This window comes from Equus caballus, chromosome 21, assembly GCF_041296265.1.
Source record: "Equus caballus isolate H_3958 breed thoroughbred chromosome 21, TB-T2T, whole genome shotgun sequence".
Taxonomy (NCBI): domain Eukaryota; kingdom Metazoa; phylum Chordata; class Mammalia; order Perissodactyla; family Equidae; genus Equus; species Equus caballus.
Window position 1 is genome coordinate 60,639,504 of NC_091704.1, and position 21,488 is coordinate 60,660,991.

General features: G+C 42.0%; 1 protein-coding gene across 6 annotated transcripts in view; it reads right to left on the reverse strand.

Moving 5' to 3' along the window:
- The window catches only part of TRIO (trio Rho guanine nucleotide exchange factor), a 356,186-nt gene that overhangs the window by 124,460 nt on the left and 210,238 nt on the right, over positions 1-21,488 (reverse strand). For all 6 annotated transcript variants that reach the window (XR_011430259.1, XR_002802647.2, XR_011430260.1 and 3 more), the window contains exons 13-19: positions 20,401-20,575; positions 15,932-16,127; positions 14,929-15,095; positions 12,884-13,003; positions 10,778-10,969; positions 10,151-10,300; positions 6,197-6,311 (exon numbers count right to left, since the gene is read on the reverse strand). Coding sequence is in view for 3 of the 6 variants with exons in the window: in XM_023625830.2 (XP_023481598.1) it covers positions 6,197-6,311; positions 10,151-10,300; positions 10,778-10,969; positions 12,884-13,003; positions 14,929-15,095; positions 15,932-16,127; positions 20,401-20,575 (1,115 nt within the window). In the remaining 3 variants the exon portion in view is untranslated. The remainder of the gene's footprint in view (positions 1-6,196; positions 6,312-10,150; positions 10,301-10,777; positions 10,970-12,883; positions 13,004-14,928; positions 15,096-15,931; positions 16,128-20,400; positions 20,576-21,488) is intronic.

Below are 21,488 nucleotides of genomic sequence, written 5' to 3' on the forward strand. Positions count from 1 at the left end.
GAGACTGGAATGACATATTCAAATCTTCGAAGGACAAAAACTTTCAGCCAAGAATACTCTAAACAGTGAAAATATCCATGAGATATGATGGAGAAATAAAATCTTTCCCAGACAAACATAAACTAAGGGAGTTTGTAGCCACAAGACCCCTCCAACAAGAAATCCTCAAGAAGGCACTCACACCTGAAAAAAAAGAGGAGGAGAAAGGGGTTACAAAGCACAGACTAAGGAGATAAATAGGTAGACAGAATCAGAGCAGGAGAGCAAACACTCAAATATAGCATTAAAGACAAAAGGAAGGAAAACACCAAAAACAAAGATAACATTGTCATTTTAAACACAAACTCAAAACACAAGATGCAATAAGATGTGAAAAAAACAAGCTAGGAGGGGAAAAGGAAAGGGAGTGAATTGGTTTAGTCTAAGGGAATAAGAGGCCATCAGAAAAGGGACGATCTTATCCACAAGATTTTGAATACAAACCTCAGGGTAACCACTAAACAAAAAAGCAGAACAGAGACACAAATAATAGATAAGGAAAAAACAAAGAAACACAACATAAAAAAACTACATAACTCAATTTGTAGACCAAAATACACAGGACAAGAAACAAAGGAAATGTAGGAAAACTGGAAAATGAGTGATAAAATGGTAGCATTAAGCCCTCATATATCAATAATCATCCTAAACAGAAATGGATTGAATTCTCCAATAAAAAGACACAGAGTGGTGAGACGGATTAAAGAACAAGATCCAACAATGTGCTGCCTCCAGGAAACACATCTCAGCTCCAATGACAAACACAGGCTCAGAGTGAAGGGATGGAAGACAATACTCCAAGCTAATGGCAAACAAAAGAAAGCAAGTATTGCCATACTTATATCAGACAAAGCAGACTTCAAGATAAGACAGGTAACGAGAGACACAGGGGGGCAGTATATCATGATCAAAGGGACATTCCATTAAGAAGAAATAACACTTATAAATATCTATGCACCCAACTCAGGAGCACCAAAGTACATAAAGCAACTATTAACAAACCTAAAAGAAGATATTAATAATAGCACAATAATAGTAGGAAACCTCAACACTCCACTCACATCAATGGATAAATCATCCAGACAGAAAACCAATAAGTAAACAGTGGAATTAAATGAAAAGCTAGAACAGTTGAATTTAATAGACATATATAGAACATTCCATCCAAAAACAGCAGAATACACATTCTTCTCAAGGATGCATGGAACATTGTCAAGAATAGATCATATGTTAGGAAACAAGGCAAGCCTCAATAAATTTAAGGTTGAAATAATAACAAAGATTTTTCCTATCACAATGTTATAAAGCTAGAAATTAATTACAAGAAAAAGGCTGAGAAAAGGACAAAGATGTGGAGACTAAACGACATACTATTGAACAAGCAATGGATCATTGAAGAAATTAAAGGAGAAATCAAAAAATGTCTGGAGACAGATGAAAATGAAAACATACCATACCAAGCCATATGGGATGCAGCAAAAGCTGCATTAAGAGGGAAATTCATTGCAATACAGGCTCACCTTAACAAACAAGAAAAAGCCCAAATAAGCAATCTGAAACTATACCTAATTGAATTAGAAAAAGAAACACAAACAAAGCCCAAAGTCAGCAGAAGGAGAGAAATAATAAAAACCGGAGCAGAAATAAATGCTATTGAAACAAAAAAGGCAACAGAAAGGATCAATGAAACAAAGAGCTGGTTCTTTGAGAAGATACATAAAATTGACAAACCCCTAGTAAGACTTACGAAGAAGAAAAGAGAGAAAGCTCAGATAAATAAAATTAGAAATGAAAGAGGAGAAACAACAACAGATACCATAGAAACACAAGGGATTATAACAGAATACTACAAAAAACTATATGCCAACAAAATGGACAATCTAGAGGAAATGGACAAATTCTTAGACTCTTATAACGTCTCAAAGCTGAATCAAGAAGAAATAGATAATCTGAATAGATCACTCACAAGGAAAGAGATTGAAACAGTAATCAAAAGCATCCCAAAGAATAAAAACCCAGGACCAGACAGCTTCCCTGGATAATTCTACCGAACATTCAGAGAGGATTTAATACCTATCCTTCTCAAGCTATTGCAAAAAATTAGGGAAGATGGAATGCGTCCTAACATGGTCTACAAGGCCAACATCACTCTGATACGAAAGCCTGACAGGGACAACACAAAAAAGGAGAACTACAGGCCAATATCACTGATGAACATAGATGCAAAAATCCTCAACAAAATTTTGGCAACCCCAATTCAGCAATACATCAAAAGGATCATACATCATGATCAAGTGGGATTTATACCAGGGACATAGGGAGGGTTCAACATCCGCAAATCAATCAACGTGATACACCACATCAACAAACTGAGGAATAAAAACCACATGATCATCTCAATAGATGCAGAGAAAGCATCTGACAAGATTCAACAGCCATTTATGATAATAACTCTTCACAAAATGGGGACAGAAGAAAATTACGTCAACATAATAAAGGCCATATATGACAAACCCACAGACAACATCATACTCAATGGGCAAAAACTGAACGCCATCCCTCTGAGAACAGGAACAAGATGAGGATGCCCACTATCACCACACTTATTCAATGTAGTACTGGAGATTTTGGCCAGAGCAATTAGGCAAGAGAAAGGAATAAAAGGAATCCAAATAGGGAGTGAAGAAGTGAAAATCTCGCTATTTGCAGATGACATGATCTTATATACAGAAAACCCCAATGAATCCATTGGAAAATTAAGAGAAATAATTACGAACTACAGTAAAGTTTCAGGGTACAAAATCAACTCACAAAAATCAGCTGCATTTCTGTACTCTAATAACGAACTTACAGAAAGAGAACTCAAGAATGCAATTCCATTTACAATCGCAAGTAAAGAATAAAGTACCTAGGAATAAACTTAACTAAGGAGGTGAAGGACTTACACAATGAAAACTATAAGACATTACTGAAAGAAATTGATAATGACATAAAGAGGTTCCATGCACATGGACTGGAAGAATAACCACAGTTAAAATGTCCATACTACCCAAAGCACTCCAGAGATTCAATGCAACCCCAGTCAGAATCCCAATGACAATCTTCATGGAAATAGAGCGAAGAATTCTAAAATTCATATGGGACAACCAAAGACCTCGAATTGCTAAAGCAATACTGAGGAAAAAAAAAACAAAAACCGGTCAGTATTAGATATTTTGTTCAAGACCATTAAAAGCTTCCTGTAGAAGGAATTTAGTATATATTAAAGGATATATGTCAAAATGGTGGCGTGCCAGAAGAAAAACAAAGTCTTTTTAAAAAAATAAAAACAAAAACATAAATCCTGAGGAGAAGGGAGGACATGAAGTAGAGAAGCACAAAGGTGGAAAGGCCAAAAAATCCTGATTACATAAAAATTAAAAATGTCATAACCAAGGAATGTAACCGTCATAAAAATACTGCACAAATAAAAAGCCAGGAAAAACTACTGGGAAAACAGAAGACATAGATCTAATTTACTTAATATTCAACAGAAAAAAAGATCAACAATCCACAGAAAAATAAGCAAAGCATATAAACACGAAATTCATGACTTTTAAAACACCGTCACTAAAAATACAGAAACACGTTGAACCTCATTCAAACAATGAGACCATCTTTCGCCATATTCCTGGCAAGGACTATGCTTCCCAGTGCCGAAAGGGGCAGAGGGACACTCAGGACCCTACACCACTGAGGGAGGACCACGGAGCACAAGCTTCACAGAGGGCAAGCTGGCAAAGGTAAAGCATTGAGGTGTGCGTACCTCTGAAGCAGGAATTGATCTTTCAGAGGCACGGTGCTTACACAAGCTCTCAACAGGATCTGTACTGAGATGCACAAACACTGAGGTGGCTGTTTGGAAAAACTGGCAGCAACATATGAGCCCATCAGTGGGCGGGGATGGGCAGGGTTAAATCACTTATGAAACCACTATACTAGACATTAAAAAGGATAGCACAGATTTTAACTTCTGATATAGAAAGACGACTAAGAGAATTATTAAGTGAAAGCAGTAAATGGCATGGAAATACAGACTCATTTTGGTAAAAAGTAAAAAGTGGGATGGGTGAGTTGAATTCACATATGTTTATATTTCTCTGCTTATTTACATTTATGTACACAGGCAGGATGCACAAAAAAGTCTTGACAGTGGTTACCACTGGCAAAGGAATTTGGTAATTTATAGACATTTGTACACTTTAAAATTTTTTTACAGTAAGTCTGTTTTACTCTAGAAGTTTATAAAATAGACAAAAAAGTTTAGAAAAAGATTCCTAAGACAAATTGTGAATCAAATAAAATGGTACATAGAATATAACTTCATTATGTTGGAAAACCCTAAAAATATTAACTTTTCCACAAATATTTGCTGAGTTGCTCATAGGCTATTTTGTGAGAAACAAGAGCATGCGAACAGCATTTACCTGTCAGCTCAGGGGTAATGCTGCACTGTCTTTCCTATATTTACCACAGTTTAGTGAAACAAATTAAGGCTGAAACTTGAAGAGTGTCAAAAAATTAAGCTACCACTTGAATGAAAATATCACAAACGAAAATGAACATAAGCCAACGGGTCTTTCCTAGTCTCCTGTTTCCCCAGTCGCTGCCCAGGGCAGGAGTGACTTGGGGCAAGTAAGCAGCCAGGCAGCGTGGTAACTGCTCTCCTGGGACTGAGATGGAAGGGAGACCACCTGGGGCTTCCTCAAGCTCCTGAGCGATCCTCTGTGGCCAGCCTGCCTCTTCTGGCCCCATGACCCTCACGTGGATTTACTGCCTTGTCCCATGCATAAATCCTCTGTCACCAAGTAGATGGTAAGAGAAACAGAGCATTTCTTTTTTAATTCTCCGTGGCATCCAGCTCTCTGATGTTCAATAGCAAACGCACAGACTATCTAGTGAGTGAGACCATAGAGCACACCCTCCTCTCACACAGGCACGCCTGTCAGACCAGCACAACCTAGAAAGGATCACAACACCTGTGATCAGAGAAAACAGAGGACCACCAACAACCAAAGCAACATCGAGAGACAGGAGAAAGGAAATGATTTTCACAGGAAATGAGCTGAGTAAACGGATCACTAATGCAAATAACATGCTGGCAATGAAGACTTGTTCTTGCTGAAAAATGGCTGTTCTCGTCAGTCTCTCATTGTCCCAAGAGAAACGCCCACTGGTTAAGAAACATAATCTCACCTGCAGGACTTAGAGGAGTATCCTGTTGTGACAGAAAATTATTCTGTGACAACTAACAGATGAAGGGGAGACAATATGACACAGAAAGTGTTTGCCAATTATATTGCTTTAAGAAGTGTGAGATGAATCACTTGTTACTGTTTTTCCTACAAAGCTCCACTCTAAGAGAGCAGCCTGTGTGGCCTCAGCTTCCTCATCTATCCAGTACTGACTGCTCGAATCAGGGAGAGAATTCAAGCTGACGGAGCGATGGTGGAATATCAAGGCTGTTGAACAACGCCGATCAGTTTCTGAGGATCCATTTCCACGTCACTTCAATTGAACTTGTCAAAAACCACGATTAAATTTAAGTGACAGAATAAACATTTCAAGTCCCCTTCACTTCCACCCACATCAATTCGACTAATAGTTTAGCACAAATCTTCCCCGATCTTTTTCTACGCATTTACATATACATATAAAACATAGTTTTATAGATTTTTATACTCAAATTGTATCATACTGTATAATATTATTTTGTAATTTGCTATTATCAATAATGAATTACGTATATAAAACCGATAACACTTTACAACAATAACATTGGTCTATAATTTCTTGATTTGAACTTTTAAAAATATTTTGCCCATACCTATTCCTGGTCTTCATTTTTTCCTGATTTCTAATATTTTCACTTGCTTTAACAAAAGCCAATGCCAATGAACATCTTGAATGCTACATTTTCTCCCTGTTTATATTCTTCAACTTTATTCAATAAATTACCAATCCATATATTTGTTTAATATTTTATTATTAAAGTAAGAGAATTAGTGCAAACTTTAATAATATGAAATGGACATTTAACATGAAGTCCTGGATCAAGATTTCAGGACGTGTCTTGTCAAGCTCTTCCTATCGCCTCTCATGAGCTGGCTGCACTCACTTTTCACTTGCTGTTCAGGGGCTTTGATGTGTGTCACCATCCCTGGCATGTTCACACTGTTCCTGTGCAGGTATTTCAGGAAGACATCTGCATTCCTTCTAGCAAGTGTGCAAGCCTAAGAAATAATGGAGAGCAAGGTGTTGTTAATCTGACTTATACAAACATGTACCTTGAGTATATATGGATGACAACATCATACAGCTTTAATATACGTCTTTACCCAAAATGTTCATCTAGCCAACTTGTGGTTTGGAGAATATATAGGTTAAATCTTATTTCTGTTAAAAAAAGAAAATCTCTGTCTTGGAGTCCTTGCTCTGATGAAGCTGGCAGCTATGCTGTGAGCTGCCTGATGGAGAGGCTATGTGGCAGGGGACCCAGGGCGGCTGATGGTCTGCAGAGGTGGTCTCAGAGAGGAAGTGAAGCCCTTCCCCAGTCCAACCCTGAGGTGGCAGCATCCCTGGCCAACACCATCATCGCAGCCTTGGGAGAACCCCTGAGTAGGAGGAGCCTGCTAAGCTGTGCCTGGATTTCTGTAATGGGCAGACAGTAAGTACTTCCAACCCACGGAATCATACCGTAGTCTCTGCCTCTTTGTTGTAACTACTCAATCCGCCCCTTGTAGATGAAAGCAGCTGTGGATAATACGTACTGAATGAGAGTGGCTGCATTTAGTCCTCAGGTCTCAGTTTCCAACCCTTGGTTTGAGGCATTGAGTTTTGGGGTGGTTTGTTATGTGGTGTTATTGTGGTAACAGATAACTGATATAACATGTTTGTAAACCAAATACGTAATTTCATTAATGTATTAAAAAACAAGAGTTTTATGTAAGAGAAAAGGTATATAAATATAAAATCAAAATAGTTAAGAAAAAGAATCTCTTCATTATATTTGAATTGGAAATAACTTACATACTTCCTGTCCCTGCTCTGGAGCTAACCTTTTCTTCAAGGAGCTCTGTCTCCTTGTGCTGAGAGACACACTCTGGGCACTAGGGATGCTTACTATTACAGGCAGACCGTGAAGATACTGCAGGTTCGGTTTCAGACCACCGCAATAAAGCAAATATCGTAATAAAGCGAGTCCCGTGAATTTTTTGGGTTCCTGGTGCATGTAAAAGTTGTTTACACTATTCAGTAGTCTATTAAGTGTGCAATAACATTATGTCTAAAAAAGCAATATAAATACCTTAATTTAAAAATGCTTTATTGCTAAAAAAAAGGCTAACCATCATCAGAGCCTTCAGTGAGTTGTAGTCTTTTTGCTGGTGGAGGGTCTTGTAAAAAATGCAGTATCTGCAAAGCGTAATAAAACGAGGTGTGCCTGTGTTGGGTTGGGCACTGTTTCTAGGCCATTTCAGTAGATGGAGCTAGGATACCTTTTCTTAATTAAGAGAAAAATACATCCTGAGTCTCTCCTGACCAGTCTGAAATAAGCTGCCATACCAAACAGTGATGGAGCTGGTGAAGACTGCTGGGGCACAAGAACATCTGAGCCACCCTGACTCGAAAGGACCCCCACTGGTGGGACGAGTTAAACGTAAAAAGAGAAATGACTGCAACCGACTGAAACACACCAAATATGTTAAAATCCATGATGACAGTAAAAAACCAAATGGATCATCTGCAGAGGTTGCTAGGGCAACAGCTCACTATGCTGCAAATGGTAAACAAAGGGAAAGAATGAAGCACTCACCTCACCTTCTCTGGACAAACTACTTTAGACTTAACAAAAGCTGAGGAGGATTGATTCTAGCTGATCAAGGCAGAAGGAATGACAGGAGATGACCATTTTGCAACTCCTAATGAAACCACATCACCACTGGCTACTACACCCACTAGGTGAAAGGCTGAGGCGGAGGTATATATGGGTGAACTACGCTCACCGCATCTGAAGCTCCGAAAAATCCTCCTGTTGCAGAGAGAAAAAGAGAAGCCGACCTGTGCGCCTCCTGATGTAATTAATGCCTTGGGGAGCACACGGCACACACAGGTGTGCTAAGGGAGTGCGGGCACACTCACACATGACTCTGATCAAGGCTCTCAACCTAACAGAAAGTTAGAGTCCAGGATGGTGGTAGTTGACTCCACATGATGCAAGTCCCAAAATCCAGAATGAGGGGAATTCCTCAGTATGGACCTGATTTCTTCCATTAATAAATGGTAATGAAACGAAGGGTGGTGTTTAGATTAAATCAGAGTTAAGAGACATACCAACCAAATCAATGTGTGGACCTCGTTTGGATCTTGATTAAAACCACGTACAAAGACATTTATGGGACAGAAAAAGCTGAGCACTGATGGATTTTACATAAAGAGTTACTGTTCGTTTTTAAGATCTGATAACGGTATTGAGGTTATGTATTAGAAAGGTACAATTTAATGTTTAGATACATACTGAAGTATTTACAAATAAAACAATGTAATACCTAGAATTTAAAATAATCTGGGGAAGGGGGACATACACCCATATGCTGATAATTATCAAAGCTGAGAGAGAAGCAAGCAGGGGTTCATCATCCATTCTGTTTCTGCATACATCTTTAAACTTCCATAACAAAAAGTTTAAAGAAATCCAATACACAAACACTACGGAATCCCACTTGGACAAAGGAATCTGAATAGGTCTGTGATTATTTTTGGTCTAAAATTTTACCTAAATATCTCTTAATTATATAACTAAGAAGTACTCAATTTTGTTTTATACTAAAGGGATTTCAGAGAATGAGAGGCAAATTATAATGATTCCATTCAAAACGTCCTAACAGTGGTCGGCATTTCCTAAACCTACACAGCGCCACCGAGAAGGGGTGGCCCTTTGAGGTCCTGTCTGAAACAGCTGAACTAATGGCTCCGGGGAGCTACAACTGGTTTCCCACCCTGATTTGCTCAAAAGGGAAATCACTGTGGGGGAAGCTCAAAACAGGTACATCAGATAAGAATTTTCAAAGAGTTACACTTTATTCTCCCAGACTAAACAACAACTCTGTCAGCACAGACCATCACCTTCAGAAACGAAACAGAAATTATTAAATGTAACAGGAAATGCTGTCAGAAGGGTCAGAATGCTGAAGCAACCAGAAAAATGAAACTTAACAGAGCAACAACGCAAAGTCAACCCCACACCTATTTCTAACAGGGCTGAGTGGCAACAAGCAGAACCTCAGAAGACCTTGTTCCGCAGTGAAAGAATGCAACGTGGAAACAGCCAATGTCAACGTGTCTAAAAATGTTGACCACTTTTTAAAATTTAATTGTTTCAAAGCACACCAGTGACTTATGTATGATTGTATATATATGACAAAGCAGGCTTAAAAAATTCCTCATTTAAAACTTCTCAGAGTTAAAATTCCAGCTTGGCCTGAATGGGATGAAATTTCTCTTGCAGGACATTTTTCCTGAATGACTATTAGTAACTGATCCTGTAAACGCCTAGCGATGTTCCTGCTTCGTGTCTACTCGACACTGGGCTCATGTCTTTTGAGATACAGTCTCTATTCCTAAAAAGACTGAATTTCCAAAGGAAGATTATTTTAAGCCATGGGCATTTTTGTTCCACCAAATCAATGAATCTTTCCTCCACCCGACCCGCCGAGTCTGTTCAGCATCATTTGCTATTGTGACTTCCACCCATTCTCTATTCACACAGATTTCTAGCTCTTTCTCTATGAAAACTAGAAAGATGGTGTTTTCAAAATATTTTAAGATTTTCTCTGATCAACTAACTTGTTACTGAGGCAACGTTTCCCCGATCACTTGCCACACAAGGGCAGGGCGTGAGGTGTTCGGGGCCCTCCCTTCGAAAACAAAGATACAACACGCGCCTGGCACGGAGAATCAACTGCACTCTTCCAACTGACTGGCCGGACCCTCTCTACCATCGTCAGGTGCACCCTCCTGGATTTGTGTACAATGTTCAGTGAGGCACCCACACCCCAGAAAGCCAGCTCCGTACCTTCAGGAATGCTTCCTTTTGTTCAAGGTGCTTGCTGATCATTGGGGTGACGTGGTCCGTCTCGGAATTGGGGCCCAGTTTGTCGGCTCCTCCGCACCAGTCCTCCTCTCTCTTGTACTCCTGCTCCAGACTCTCGAGGACACTGCAGACCTGTGGCAGAAGAAAGTCCCAGGCTCAGAGAGACCCCCGGCATGGGACAGTACAGATCGGCATCTCTGGGAAACATTTTCAGTCAGGCTCTGGACATGGAAGTGCTGGCCTGAGGACCAAGATCGTCAGAAGGAACCATGGGCTCCACCTTACATCAGGACAAATGCAGGGAGTCAAGGAGGCAGGCCTTCCAGAATAAGAACAAAATAAAGGCTGAGCTTCCTCTCTCTGACATGTTTCAGGCCATGTATTTTACACGAGAGGAAAAGGAGGTCTTCTCAGCTACCTTCCAACCTATTCTTCTTTGATACCAAAGGCAAGCAAAAATAATCTTAATTCTGGAATGCTTTTCTCTGCTTGGCTTCGAATTGACTGGTTCAATAATGACTGATGAGTAAATGACTGTGCTGTCCCAAAGAAGTAAACTCAAAATAAGACGTGAGTTGGGAGCCCAAGGTATGGACTCTCCCTTCCTACCTGCTCTGAGGTTTTGTAGAAGGCGACGGACGCATTCACAAGCTTGAGGCGGTCTTCCATCTTGAGCATGAGCTGCTGCCAGTGGGAGGCCACTTTCTCTGCACAGTCCCTGATCATATCCATGTCGTAGTGGTTGGCCTGCAGCATGGCTTCTGCCTTCTGCTGCACCTGCAGGGCACTCTGATGTGTTTTCTGAGGAAAGAGGAAGAAAAGAGCTGGCTTATTTAATAGGGGTGTCATGCATTTACTGGGAAGGCTACCATTCTCCTGTTCAGTTAATACTCATTAGGACACTTCTAACAACATAGCGGACAGTTTAGTTAAAAAAAAGTTTATGCCCAGGAACAATTGTGTTTATATTTAAATTACCTAATGAAGGATGAAATGCACTAAGACTTTCCAGAATGGGTCTCAGTTGTGGGGTTCTCAGCTTGAGAAAGAGCAGGAAAAATCCTTAACAGCCAATATTCTAAGAAACTTGTTAAAATGTTTCAAGTTTATTATTCCTATTGATCCTTCTTACAATGGCAGCTAGAGGCAAATGAACAAGTGTAGACAAAAGTGGCCAAAGAGAATGCCTTTTATTTTCATTTGTACCTTAAACTTTGGACTCGAGTAAAAAGTTTTCATGAACTATTAATTTTAAAAAGAGAGAGGCGGGTCTGGCCTGGTGGCATAGTGGTTAAGTCAGTGCACTTGGCATCAGCGGCCCAGGGTTTGCCAGTTTGTAGCCCGCGTGTGGACCCACACACCGCTCATCAAGCCATGCTGTGGCAGGCATCCCACAAATAAAGTAGAGGAAAATGGGCACAGACGTTAGCCCAGGGCCAATCTTTCTCCAAAAAAAAAAAAGAGAGAGAGACAGAAAAACATAAAAGCTAAGAATGAACCAACTGTGTTCTCTGGAGGTCCATGTCATATAACAAATCTATCAGAATAACAAGACAAATCCACTAAGAATTCCGGCTCTTGTATCCTCACCAGAAGATTCTGTGAGGGGCTGAGAGGTCAGATTCTCTTGGTGAATAACCAGAAAGCCAGGCAGGATAGCAACCAGGGGGAGGACATGCGTCTCTGTGGACACAGATTTTTTTCTTTTTTTTTAACAATAGCAAAATTTTGCATTTCACCTCAAAAGGTACCAAGGATCCCATAAAACACTATACCCAATAGAATCCTACCCTTTACTGAGACATGTGATGTGCACTGGCAATTTAATTACTGGAAATCACTTGGCACAGTGTACAATTTTCAAAGGATGCCCAGACTGTGCGCTTCAGAAGGAAGTGTTGGCGTGCGTCCACTGGCACCGACTAGTTGAAAATAAACTAATCTAGGGAAGAAATTAATGGTAATTTCTGCGGCTTCCTTCTCCAGCTGATAATATGTATGTAACTAGAGCAGGAAACAAGTTTTCAGTAATCAAATGCTCTTTTTCCCTTGATGCCACCCATTCTAATTATTAACTTTCCCCTCCCCGCAAAAGACTAGAAATAATTAGTCCATATGCTGCAAGAGTGCAGTGGAGCAGGCCTAGAACTGGCCTGAACAGTTCTGCTGAGGTCCCAGCACGGCCTGACCCTGCCGAGGCGGGAAAACACTCTGTGAGTCACACCGCTTCTCACCAGGTTGGAGGAGTTCTGTGCACAGCACTGTTTATCGACAACAGTGAAGTCGCGATTTGAACCCCATCTCGGTGAGCCTCTCAGAGCACTCTGCTTTGTGCAGACAGGGCACACAGCAGGAACGTGCCTATAAGACCAGCAAAATGTAAAAAGCCTCAGCAGAGACTCCAACCTGGGCTCCCTGGTGCCGAGGTGTTCCTGACGGCGGAACGTGGATCCTGCCGGGGCCCTCACTGCAAGAGGACAGCAGGAGCTGCCCACAGCCTTGCTGTGAGGTCCCCTGGCTAGCAGGTGTATCCTCACTTCACTGCAGTCGCCAGACTTTCCTTCTCGTGGGATAAACTGTAGATTTGTAAGCATTGCCATTTTGGATCCTACTGAACCCCATTTGGCTCTCAGGGTCAGTGCCACATGAGGAGACTTAACAGGCTTGTCCTGAGGTTGGAAAGACCCATTGAGAGGCAGGGCCCAGCGTTCCTACCTCGATGGCATGCTGGAACTGCTCGTGCTCTCTCTGGAGCTGCTCCGCCTCTTGCAAGGAGCTGGCTGTGATGAGTCCAGCGTTCAACATCGACTCTCCATTGCGGATCCAGCCCAGCACCTGAAACACGACACAGAGAACTCCAAGCAGCAGCCCTTCCCGGGCATCCCTCCTGCGGGCCAGCAGTGACGCGGTCTGAGTGCGCAAGGTGGTCGCACTGCTCCCGTCAGCTGCCCAGTGCTGGTTTCCTCATGATCCCACCAGCCACAGCCTGACATCCTTCAGTGGTATCTGAGCATAAGTGCTGCATTTATAAATTATCCTGCTATCTTTAGTTGCAAATGGGAGCTGAAAAGGTAAACAGTCCAGCGGATTGTTATTAGTCCACAGGTCAAAACACAGTAAGGATCACATTAGAAAACCTACTGCTGTGAAGAATTCCCTGATAATCAGGAAAAGTACTCTATTTTCCATTCCTTTTAGCCCTAACGAACATGTAAAATTAGTAAACGGCTTGATAAGGGAACTATACTATTTCACTAACATATTTTCCAATTTAACACCAGTGTTTACACTAACCAAAGAATGAATTAAGCTGTCCTATAACGTTCAGGGTCAAACCACAAGATTCTCGACATCACACACACACATAGAAGTCACATCTGACTGCGGAGCCACAGAGATTGTGGAAGGTCATTCTGGGTAGTTATTTGTGGCCGAGAAGTCGCTCATTACCTACCCAATACCTATTTTCTTCATCTCCTTTACTCAGAAAACTTCAACTTTTGGGAAAAGCTTAAAGTAAAACTGCTTCTCAGCCCCTATTACAGCTTGCTTACAGATATGACAAAATTCTAGCCATTGAGATCAAAGCAGTAGCCTCTGGTGGATTTTGTGAACACATTTCTTTTCTGGTATAGGGTTGCCTCCTTCTTGTTATGCCTTTCCCTTTCTGATGCCTGGAATGTGGAGGTGATAGTTGGGGCTGCAGCAGCTATTAGGCAACCACAAGCAAAAAGCCACCCATCACCAAGACGTTAGCCTAACCTATCACGGGGCCACTGAATGAATGCCAGCAATCTACCACCTCCTGACTCATTATGTGGGAAAAATAATTTTTTTAAGCCACTATTTTTGGACTCTGTTATTCAGAGGCAAATGTAATCCCTACTGGGTACATTAGTTTATTCCTTTATTTCTTAGACTAATTGTACTATTTTGGCAAAAAGAACACTTTATTAATTTACTTTTAAGAGGCAGGTCACAATACTTCATGTCATTAAATGGTACTCTTTTAAAGATTTCCAATTTAATTGTAGATCTGCTTTAAGGTGACTGCCACCCACTTATGCACCACACTTGCTTGTTGTCCACAGCCACCTTAAGTCTCCTCCAATCAGATTAACATACACCTTTCTGTGCGTGTACCAGAGTCCAAGGAGCCATCCTTTCCCTGCATGAAGCCAGTACCATATGTGGTTTTCCTGCACAGGAGATAAAATGTCACGTACATGCTGAATACATATATGCAGGGAATCTGACCGGCGTTGAGCCAAAAGCAATCTCTTCCAAATGTTCCATTTTTATTTTGCCATGCGATCTGGGATGTGGCAGGACAGCATCCTGATTAACACAAGAAAACCCCAGCCATACACAGCGTGTGATCCTGTCCTGATTGCTAACGGTGTATTTGGCAGAAAAATCATAGTTATTTAGTCCGGGAGGCAATGTACTCAGAGTTTCAAGCAAGAGACTTCCAATAACAAAACAACCTAGATGGATGCTACCCTCAAGTGATATGCCTGCTGGGCAACAAAGCCTTATCCACGACAGAGTAAACCACACAGCTGTCCAGGCATCGGCTTGATTTTTATACATTAGCTGTGGCTGTATTAGCATGTGTGTTACACTACGCATCAGAGCAGCTGTCTTCTGATCAGGGACGACCTTCCCCAACACTTACATGTCCGAATTACCCATAACTTATCAAGGGCTTATCAACTGGGTCCTCTTCCCCATGGCTTTGCCTCCAGCAGTTTGCTTACCTGCTTCACCTCAGCCTGCAGATGGCGAAGCTGCACACACTGCTCCAGATGCTTCCGATGCTGTTCTGCTGCTAAATCCAGCTCCTGCTGCTTTTCGTGAAGAAACTCCAACAAGTCCTGGACCCGAGTTGCCATGTCTACATCTCTATCGCAGAGCAGCTCCACGCCTGTGGACATTGAAGGGAGGCCCTGGGATTCAACTAGCATTTCCACCTGTTCTTAAGTGCTGCAGGACACCCATTCCGCTTTTGTGAACACTGTGCCGGGCTGGGGGCTGAGCCAGCACTTTGAAGGCCAAGTTCAAGGAGGACACAGCCAGCAGAGGAGTGTCTGCACCTACCTCCAAGCATGCGAATGCGTCTCACAGAATGTATTTGATGTGCTCCAAAGCCAAACATGTATAGCTAATCAAACCGAACCCATGCCTCTCAATCTACTTCTGTTCTTACATTGATATTGGTGAAAATGTGATATCCTTTATAAATGAGCAAACTTTGGTTTGTTTTTGTTTTATCGCTGTATACCCAGTTTACTTTTCAGCAAGCATTTAGTTTGATTTGCATAAAATGAGTAATGTAGTGAGCAAGCAGGTCATTGCTAAGTAAGTTTCTAACACGACAGCATTCTCGCTACATTTTTGAGCCTATAGTGACATCTGCTGGTAAAATATAAACAAAGAAAAAAATAATTAATGTGAAAATATTTTCTTGAGATTTCCATTTCATTCATGGAGATACAATACATAATTTGTTAAATTAAAGTTCATGCTACTTGAAATAACATACAAGAATATCAACGGTAAGTATACTAATCATAATGTTAAATGTGATCATATTATGTGGGAAAAAAAGCAAAATGCTCCCTTTTAAAGAGGAGGTATCTATAACATCTATGTCATAGGGGCTAACTGAACCCTGCAGTCGTCATTTTAAAATAAACTGGATGAGTTCCTATGGTGACATGAAGACCCCACAACCGACACAGAATGGAATGCACTTCTTACCAGAGGCCTGAACTTCATTGACATACTGCAAAAGGTCCTGCCCTTGGTGGATGACATCGAAGGTCAAGTTATTCATGGTCAAAGCTTTGTCTGCGTGGTGCTGGAGGCGCTGTTCCGCTATTGTGAGATCTTCCGTGTCAAAGTCATTCATTTGCTGAGAAAGCTCATCGTTCCAAGACTCAAGATCTGAGATGATCTGACAGAGGAAATTATCTGCTTAGGACTACAACTTAAAAATAAGTATCTGCTGCAACATCTCACTGTGCCAAGTCAGTAAGGAAGAGACAAATGGATTGTGTCAGAAGGACACAGAAGCCAGCTGAAGGGGCGCCCCACTGGCCAAAGGTGGGACGATTAGACACTAACAAAATGACAACTGAATAAAATATACCGAATATACAAAGATCCACTAAATCCTAATGGTGCTAAAAAAAAAAAACAGAAAGAGCTAAAAAGACAAAAATTAAATGAAAAACTCTGGTTCCGACGACAGGTTGACGGAGAACCAGCCTTTATCCTTAAAACTGTTAAGTAACTGAAGGAGAAAATTAATTATTTAAGCATGTAATCATGAAGGAAAGTTCTTCTTTATAAATCAATCTAGCTATTAAATGTAGGAAGAATAATAAAATTAGAAATATTTTTTTCTAATTTTTTTTGAACTGTAGTAAAGTAACTGTTCAGATAATGATCATCAACCCATTAGGTAGATTATCACGAGAAATGACGGGAAGTTAACAGCGGAAGGATCAGACTGCCACCACCTCAACCCACCGGCCAACTTAGCATCCCTAGGGTGGGAGCAGACAGCTGTGCCTTCTGACGGGAGAAGCCATGATGTGACACCTGTGGAGCATCTTTGCACAAAAACAGAGCCTGAGTCTAATCAGGACTACAGCTAGCATTCTAAGTTTACAGGAAATACTAGGGAAAGAAAAGCAGTTAAACAACCTAAGAGAAATGAAGAGAGCATATGCAGAATGTGGGACCTGGTTTCTCTGACAACCGATGCAGTTATGTGAACAAGTTACGGCATGGGAAAAAAGGGTGGGCAGAGAAACGATTCTAGACTAAGAGATCAACCATCAAATGCAGGAGTGGACCCCATGCGCCTCCTGGCTGAGGCATTTGCAGAAACTAGAACTGAGGCAGGCATCAGAAGACAATAAGGAATGACCATTGGATGGCTGAGGTGTTTAGAGGACTGTGCTTATGTAAGAAAACGGCCTTCTTTTCTAGAGACACTTAGGAAGGAGTTTAGGACTGAAACGATAAGCTGGCAAAGATTTTCTCTAAAAATACCATAGCACAACAATAACAAAAGAATGCTACCTGAAGCAACAGGGAAAAAGTCTTGCTGAATTCGGGGACAGGCACACAGAAGTTCATTGTCCTATCCTTGCTATTTCTGCGTAGGTTTAAAAACTTTCATAATATACTTTTTAAAAATTAAGACTAAAAGTTACAAAATCTAGAAAGTAGGAAAAAATTTCTTGTGAAAGAAATACTATACACTTTAATGGAATAACATTTCCCATGGATTCTAATTTACTTTATCCACCAGAGCAGTAACCAAATTAGTAGGAAAATCTGAGAATGTAAGAGTTTACACAGAATCCACAGGAGATAGAAAGTAACAAGAAACTTAAGGCTTCCTCAAACTCCTATTGCACAAATCTTACTGATTTATTCTTTAATTTCTGGGGTCTGCATACAATATGTGTACTTACAGTAATTTATGAAATTGTACTAATTTATAAATTAGTAAGATTAAATAATACCAAATTAGACATAAACCAAGAAGCCACTGAGGAAAAGTATCTTTAAAAAGGAAAAGAATGACCATAACTTTCCTATTTACCTCTAAGGGGAATTTTCTTTCTTAATGTTTCTTTTCTGACACTGAGGGAGAAGAGATTAGGTGGTGGTGGGGTACAGACTCAGCGATGACGCCTCACGGAGACGACCTCAGGCTCAGACAACCCTTGTCACGGATAATAAACAAAGATCAATGTGCTCAAACCAGCAGGATTTGCAAACGCTCACTAAGCTTTAGGAAACCCTAGCAATGGCTGTGATCAAAGGACCACCAGGAAAAATCCCACCCCAAAGTTTAGCATCACAGCCTGTTAGCCATACAAGCTGAGGAAAGAAATCTGTGGCAAAAATAAAGCTCAAGAAAGTGGAAATTGTTTTTGAATATTGATTTTTTTTGAGAAATAACTGACAATTTTTAAAAATGTATCCCATTATTTTTTCAAAGTCTAAGTTTCTATTGCTAAACGGACACATAATTATGACTGCCTGCCATAACTAGCCTGTCACAGGATGCTACAGCAATGATCCTGTTTTTCTTTTTAGATCAACACAGCAGATTTTACTTGGAATATCTGGAGGTTGAAACAGCAATATCCTGAGCCACAGAAACCTCGATCAACTTTTGAGAGATGAAAACACTACTCTAATTGAAATACAAGAGACGTGGGGGATTTAAAAAAATTAACCTAGGAACAGACGAATTTCCACCCCAAGCACAGCTCCATGCTCCCATGGGCAGTGTGCTGGGGCATTTTCCCAGATAAGAGAGGAAATCCCAGCTCGAGCCTAAACTGCTCAGATTTTCACACTTCAGGATTATTCAAGAGAAAAAGGGTTCTCAGGCTGTGACATTTTAAAAGCTTCTAAACTATATTTTCACTGGCCTGTGTTGGAACTGCAGGCTGAATTTCCTCAGCTCAGGGAAGCCTGTACCCGTGGCCTGGCATACTGGCTTTCCTGAGGCCACGTGGAATCCTGCGGCTTTATTGAGGGGAAAATGGATGTTTTTGGTTCTTGATCTACATTTTAAAATACTGGTTCAATGGAAGTCGAAATACAATTAAAAAAATTTTTCCCCCTTTAAACTAGCATTAATATAAGTGAAGTCACTTTTGGGTTCTTTTTCAAATATCAAAATGTCCTGGAAGAAAAACTTCAAATAATGCTTCTGATTACTTTGTGTTTCTTAATTGAAACTCTTCAATCAGCAGCTAAGTTTACAAAATCAATTCCTCTGAAGTAGGGGTCAGAGAGGAAAACAGGCCTGCTGGGTCTTCTGTTCAACAGTGCTGCAACCTCGAACCTGAATGCCGGGTCCAGGCCCTGGCAGGTCCTTGAAGAGCTGAGGCCAGGGCATCCTTTCTCTATGTGGCTTCATGCACATCGAAAGGTGAAGACTCTGAGGGCAGCTGAGCAGGCTTCACCAGGCAATGAGTGTTGGGTTTACCTCTTCTCCTCTCATTAACCAGTGTTGAGAATGAACCAGCCAAGAAGGCCTTCCTTTAACGAAAACATCGGTGAAGTTTAGACAAGTGATGAGTGGCCTGCACAGGGTCTGGCCTGGCCCCGGCACCACACATGCCACTCAGAGCTGGGCCCACATCTGGCAGAGGGTCCGCCCTCAGCTGAAGCAACCAAAGGCAGTCTACACAAGCCCTGCCACCCCTCTGCCTTTGGTGGCACTTAGGGTCTGGCCCGACTGTCCTCAGGGCACAGTCCTAAACCCAGGACAGGTAATAAACATGGAGAGTGTGCTCTGCAGATTCTGCTCCACGGTCACAGGGATCACCTGGATGGCTCAGAGGTACCCGGACAGGCACTTGGTCACTGCCACCAGCTGTACGAAGCTGACGGGCACCAGGAAACCAGCCTCACCCAGGGTGAAGTGAGTTTTGGTTTCTTTCATAGATTCAATGTCATCCTATTAGACTTAACAAGATCTTCCCTGGCAGAGACTTAAGAACCCCTCTCTCTTCACTGAAGAAAAAGAAAAGTAACCTGTCCTTCTTTCTCCTAGTCACATATAAGGTGCAAAAGTTGATTTTTAGGCAAGAATTACAGATCATCTGAGAAAATTTCTGTGGGGAGGAAAAAACCAGGTTTCCTACTACCTAAATGCTACCACCACAGGCTAAGCTTATGCCTACTCCAAGAGGGAGAGGAATGGGAGAGGGAAGGAAGGAAGGTGAAAGGGAAGGAGGAAGAGGGAGCAGGAGGAGCGGGAGGCGGAGGGAGGGACACAGGGAGGGAGCTCTGCCTTGAGTTTGTGCCTCGGCTTGAAGGGCAAAGGGAGGGCTGCGCAGTGATGCAATCAAGGTTTACAGAAGCTAAGACAACAAGATGTTCTCGTTTAGAAGCTCTGCCTCGACTCCACTCCCAACACTCGCTTTGCACTATCTTGCCGAGTGACGTCTGCCTCCACCACAGTTTCAAAGGTCAGAGCCTAGAGCTGAGCCCCCCAACTCCCAGGGAAGGAGCTGAGGAAGAATCCTTCTTTCCTTCCTTTATCCGCCTCCGTACTCGAGGCTGAGGCTGTGGGCAGTGGGAGAGGACCAGGAACTGAACCGGGGCAGGGGACGCCAGGTGGCCTCGGGGGCCTCGGAGGCTGCAGGAGGCCACTGGCTCACAAGAAGCAGTGTGGGGACACTCACATCGATGGCATCCCTCTCAAATATGCGCAGCTGCAGGAAGAGCTCCAGCTTGATCTTGCGCTCCTGGAAGAGCTCCTCCATCTGGGCCTGCGCCTCGTCCAGCTGCTGTAGCACCGTCTCGATGTGGCTGATGGAGCTGTTGTGGGGGGTCTTGTTACTGGAGATGGCGGAGTCCCTACGAAAGAGCAGAGGAGGGAAACCGGGATTTTAACAAGACAAACAGGAATTGGATGGGAAAGCTCACATTGTCAGATACCAGATCCGGCCGCTCAGAACTTCAGGGGGAAGAAAGCTGGCAGGAAGCGGGACTGCTTGTCTCAGAAAATGGAATAAGCTGCCCCTCCCGCAAAACAACACTGGGCTTCCTCCTCTGAGCAAGGCCCCAGATCTGAGGACACACTGAAGAATTTCTACATTTTCCCACAGTTGCTCTTATACAAAGTCTAATAATGACATAAAATCATTTTAGTAGTTTCGTTTTTAGCTGCTTTTCTCCTTAAGCAGAGAGTAGATAATGCCCGTTTACTACACAGGGTGAAGCCATATGCTTATGAGGGGTTACACTTGCATCAATCAAGCCTTTATCAGGTACCTGTGGCCTGACTCAGCACAGCGAACACCACAGAAGCTACCAGGACGATTCAATGAACTGTCCTCTGAGGGATACGGCGGGGAAGCCACATTTACACAAATGGGCCAATGAAAGGAATTTGCTTCCAGCCCAGCACCGCCTGCTGCCTCCTGCCACGAGAGGCATCTGAGGGACAGGTGTCACCCGAGGTCTGGCCTGCCCGCAGCTGGACTCTGAGAAGAGGGACACCCACCACACTCTAGAGAGGCAGATCACCGGACCGAGGAGGCCTTCCTAGGAGGTTTAAACTAAACTGACGTAGAGAAATTTCTGTAACTCCTAGGTAAGTGTTAAGAGGAAGTACCAATAAAAGCTGAATTCTGGGAAGGTTTACGAGTCAACGCTGTAATGACAAAAATTATAAAGTTAAAAAAACTGTAACAGAGAAAAAAAGAAAAGGGAAAGAAAGAGATGTTACTCTGCTTTGTATTCATGGATGTTATTTCTTCTCTACCTC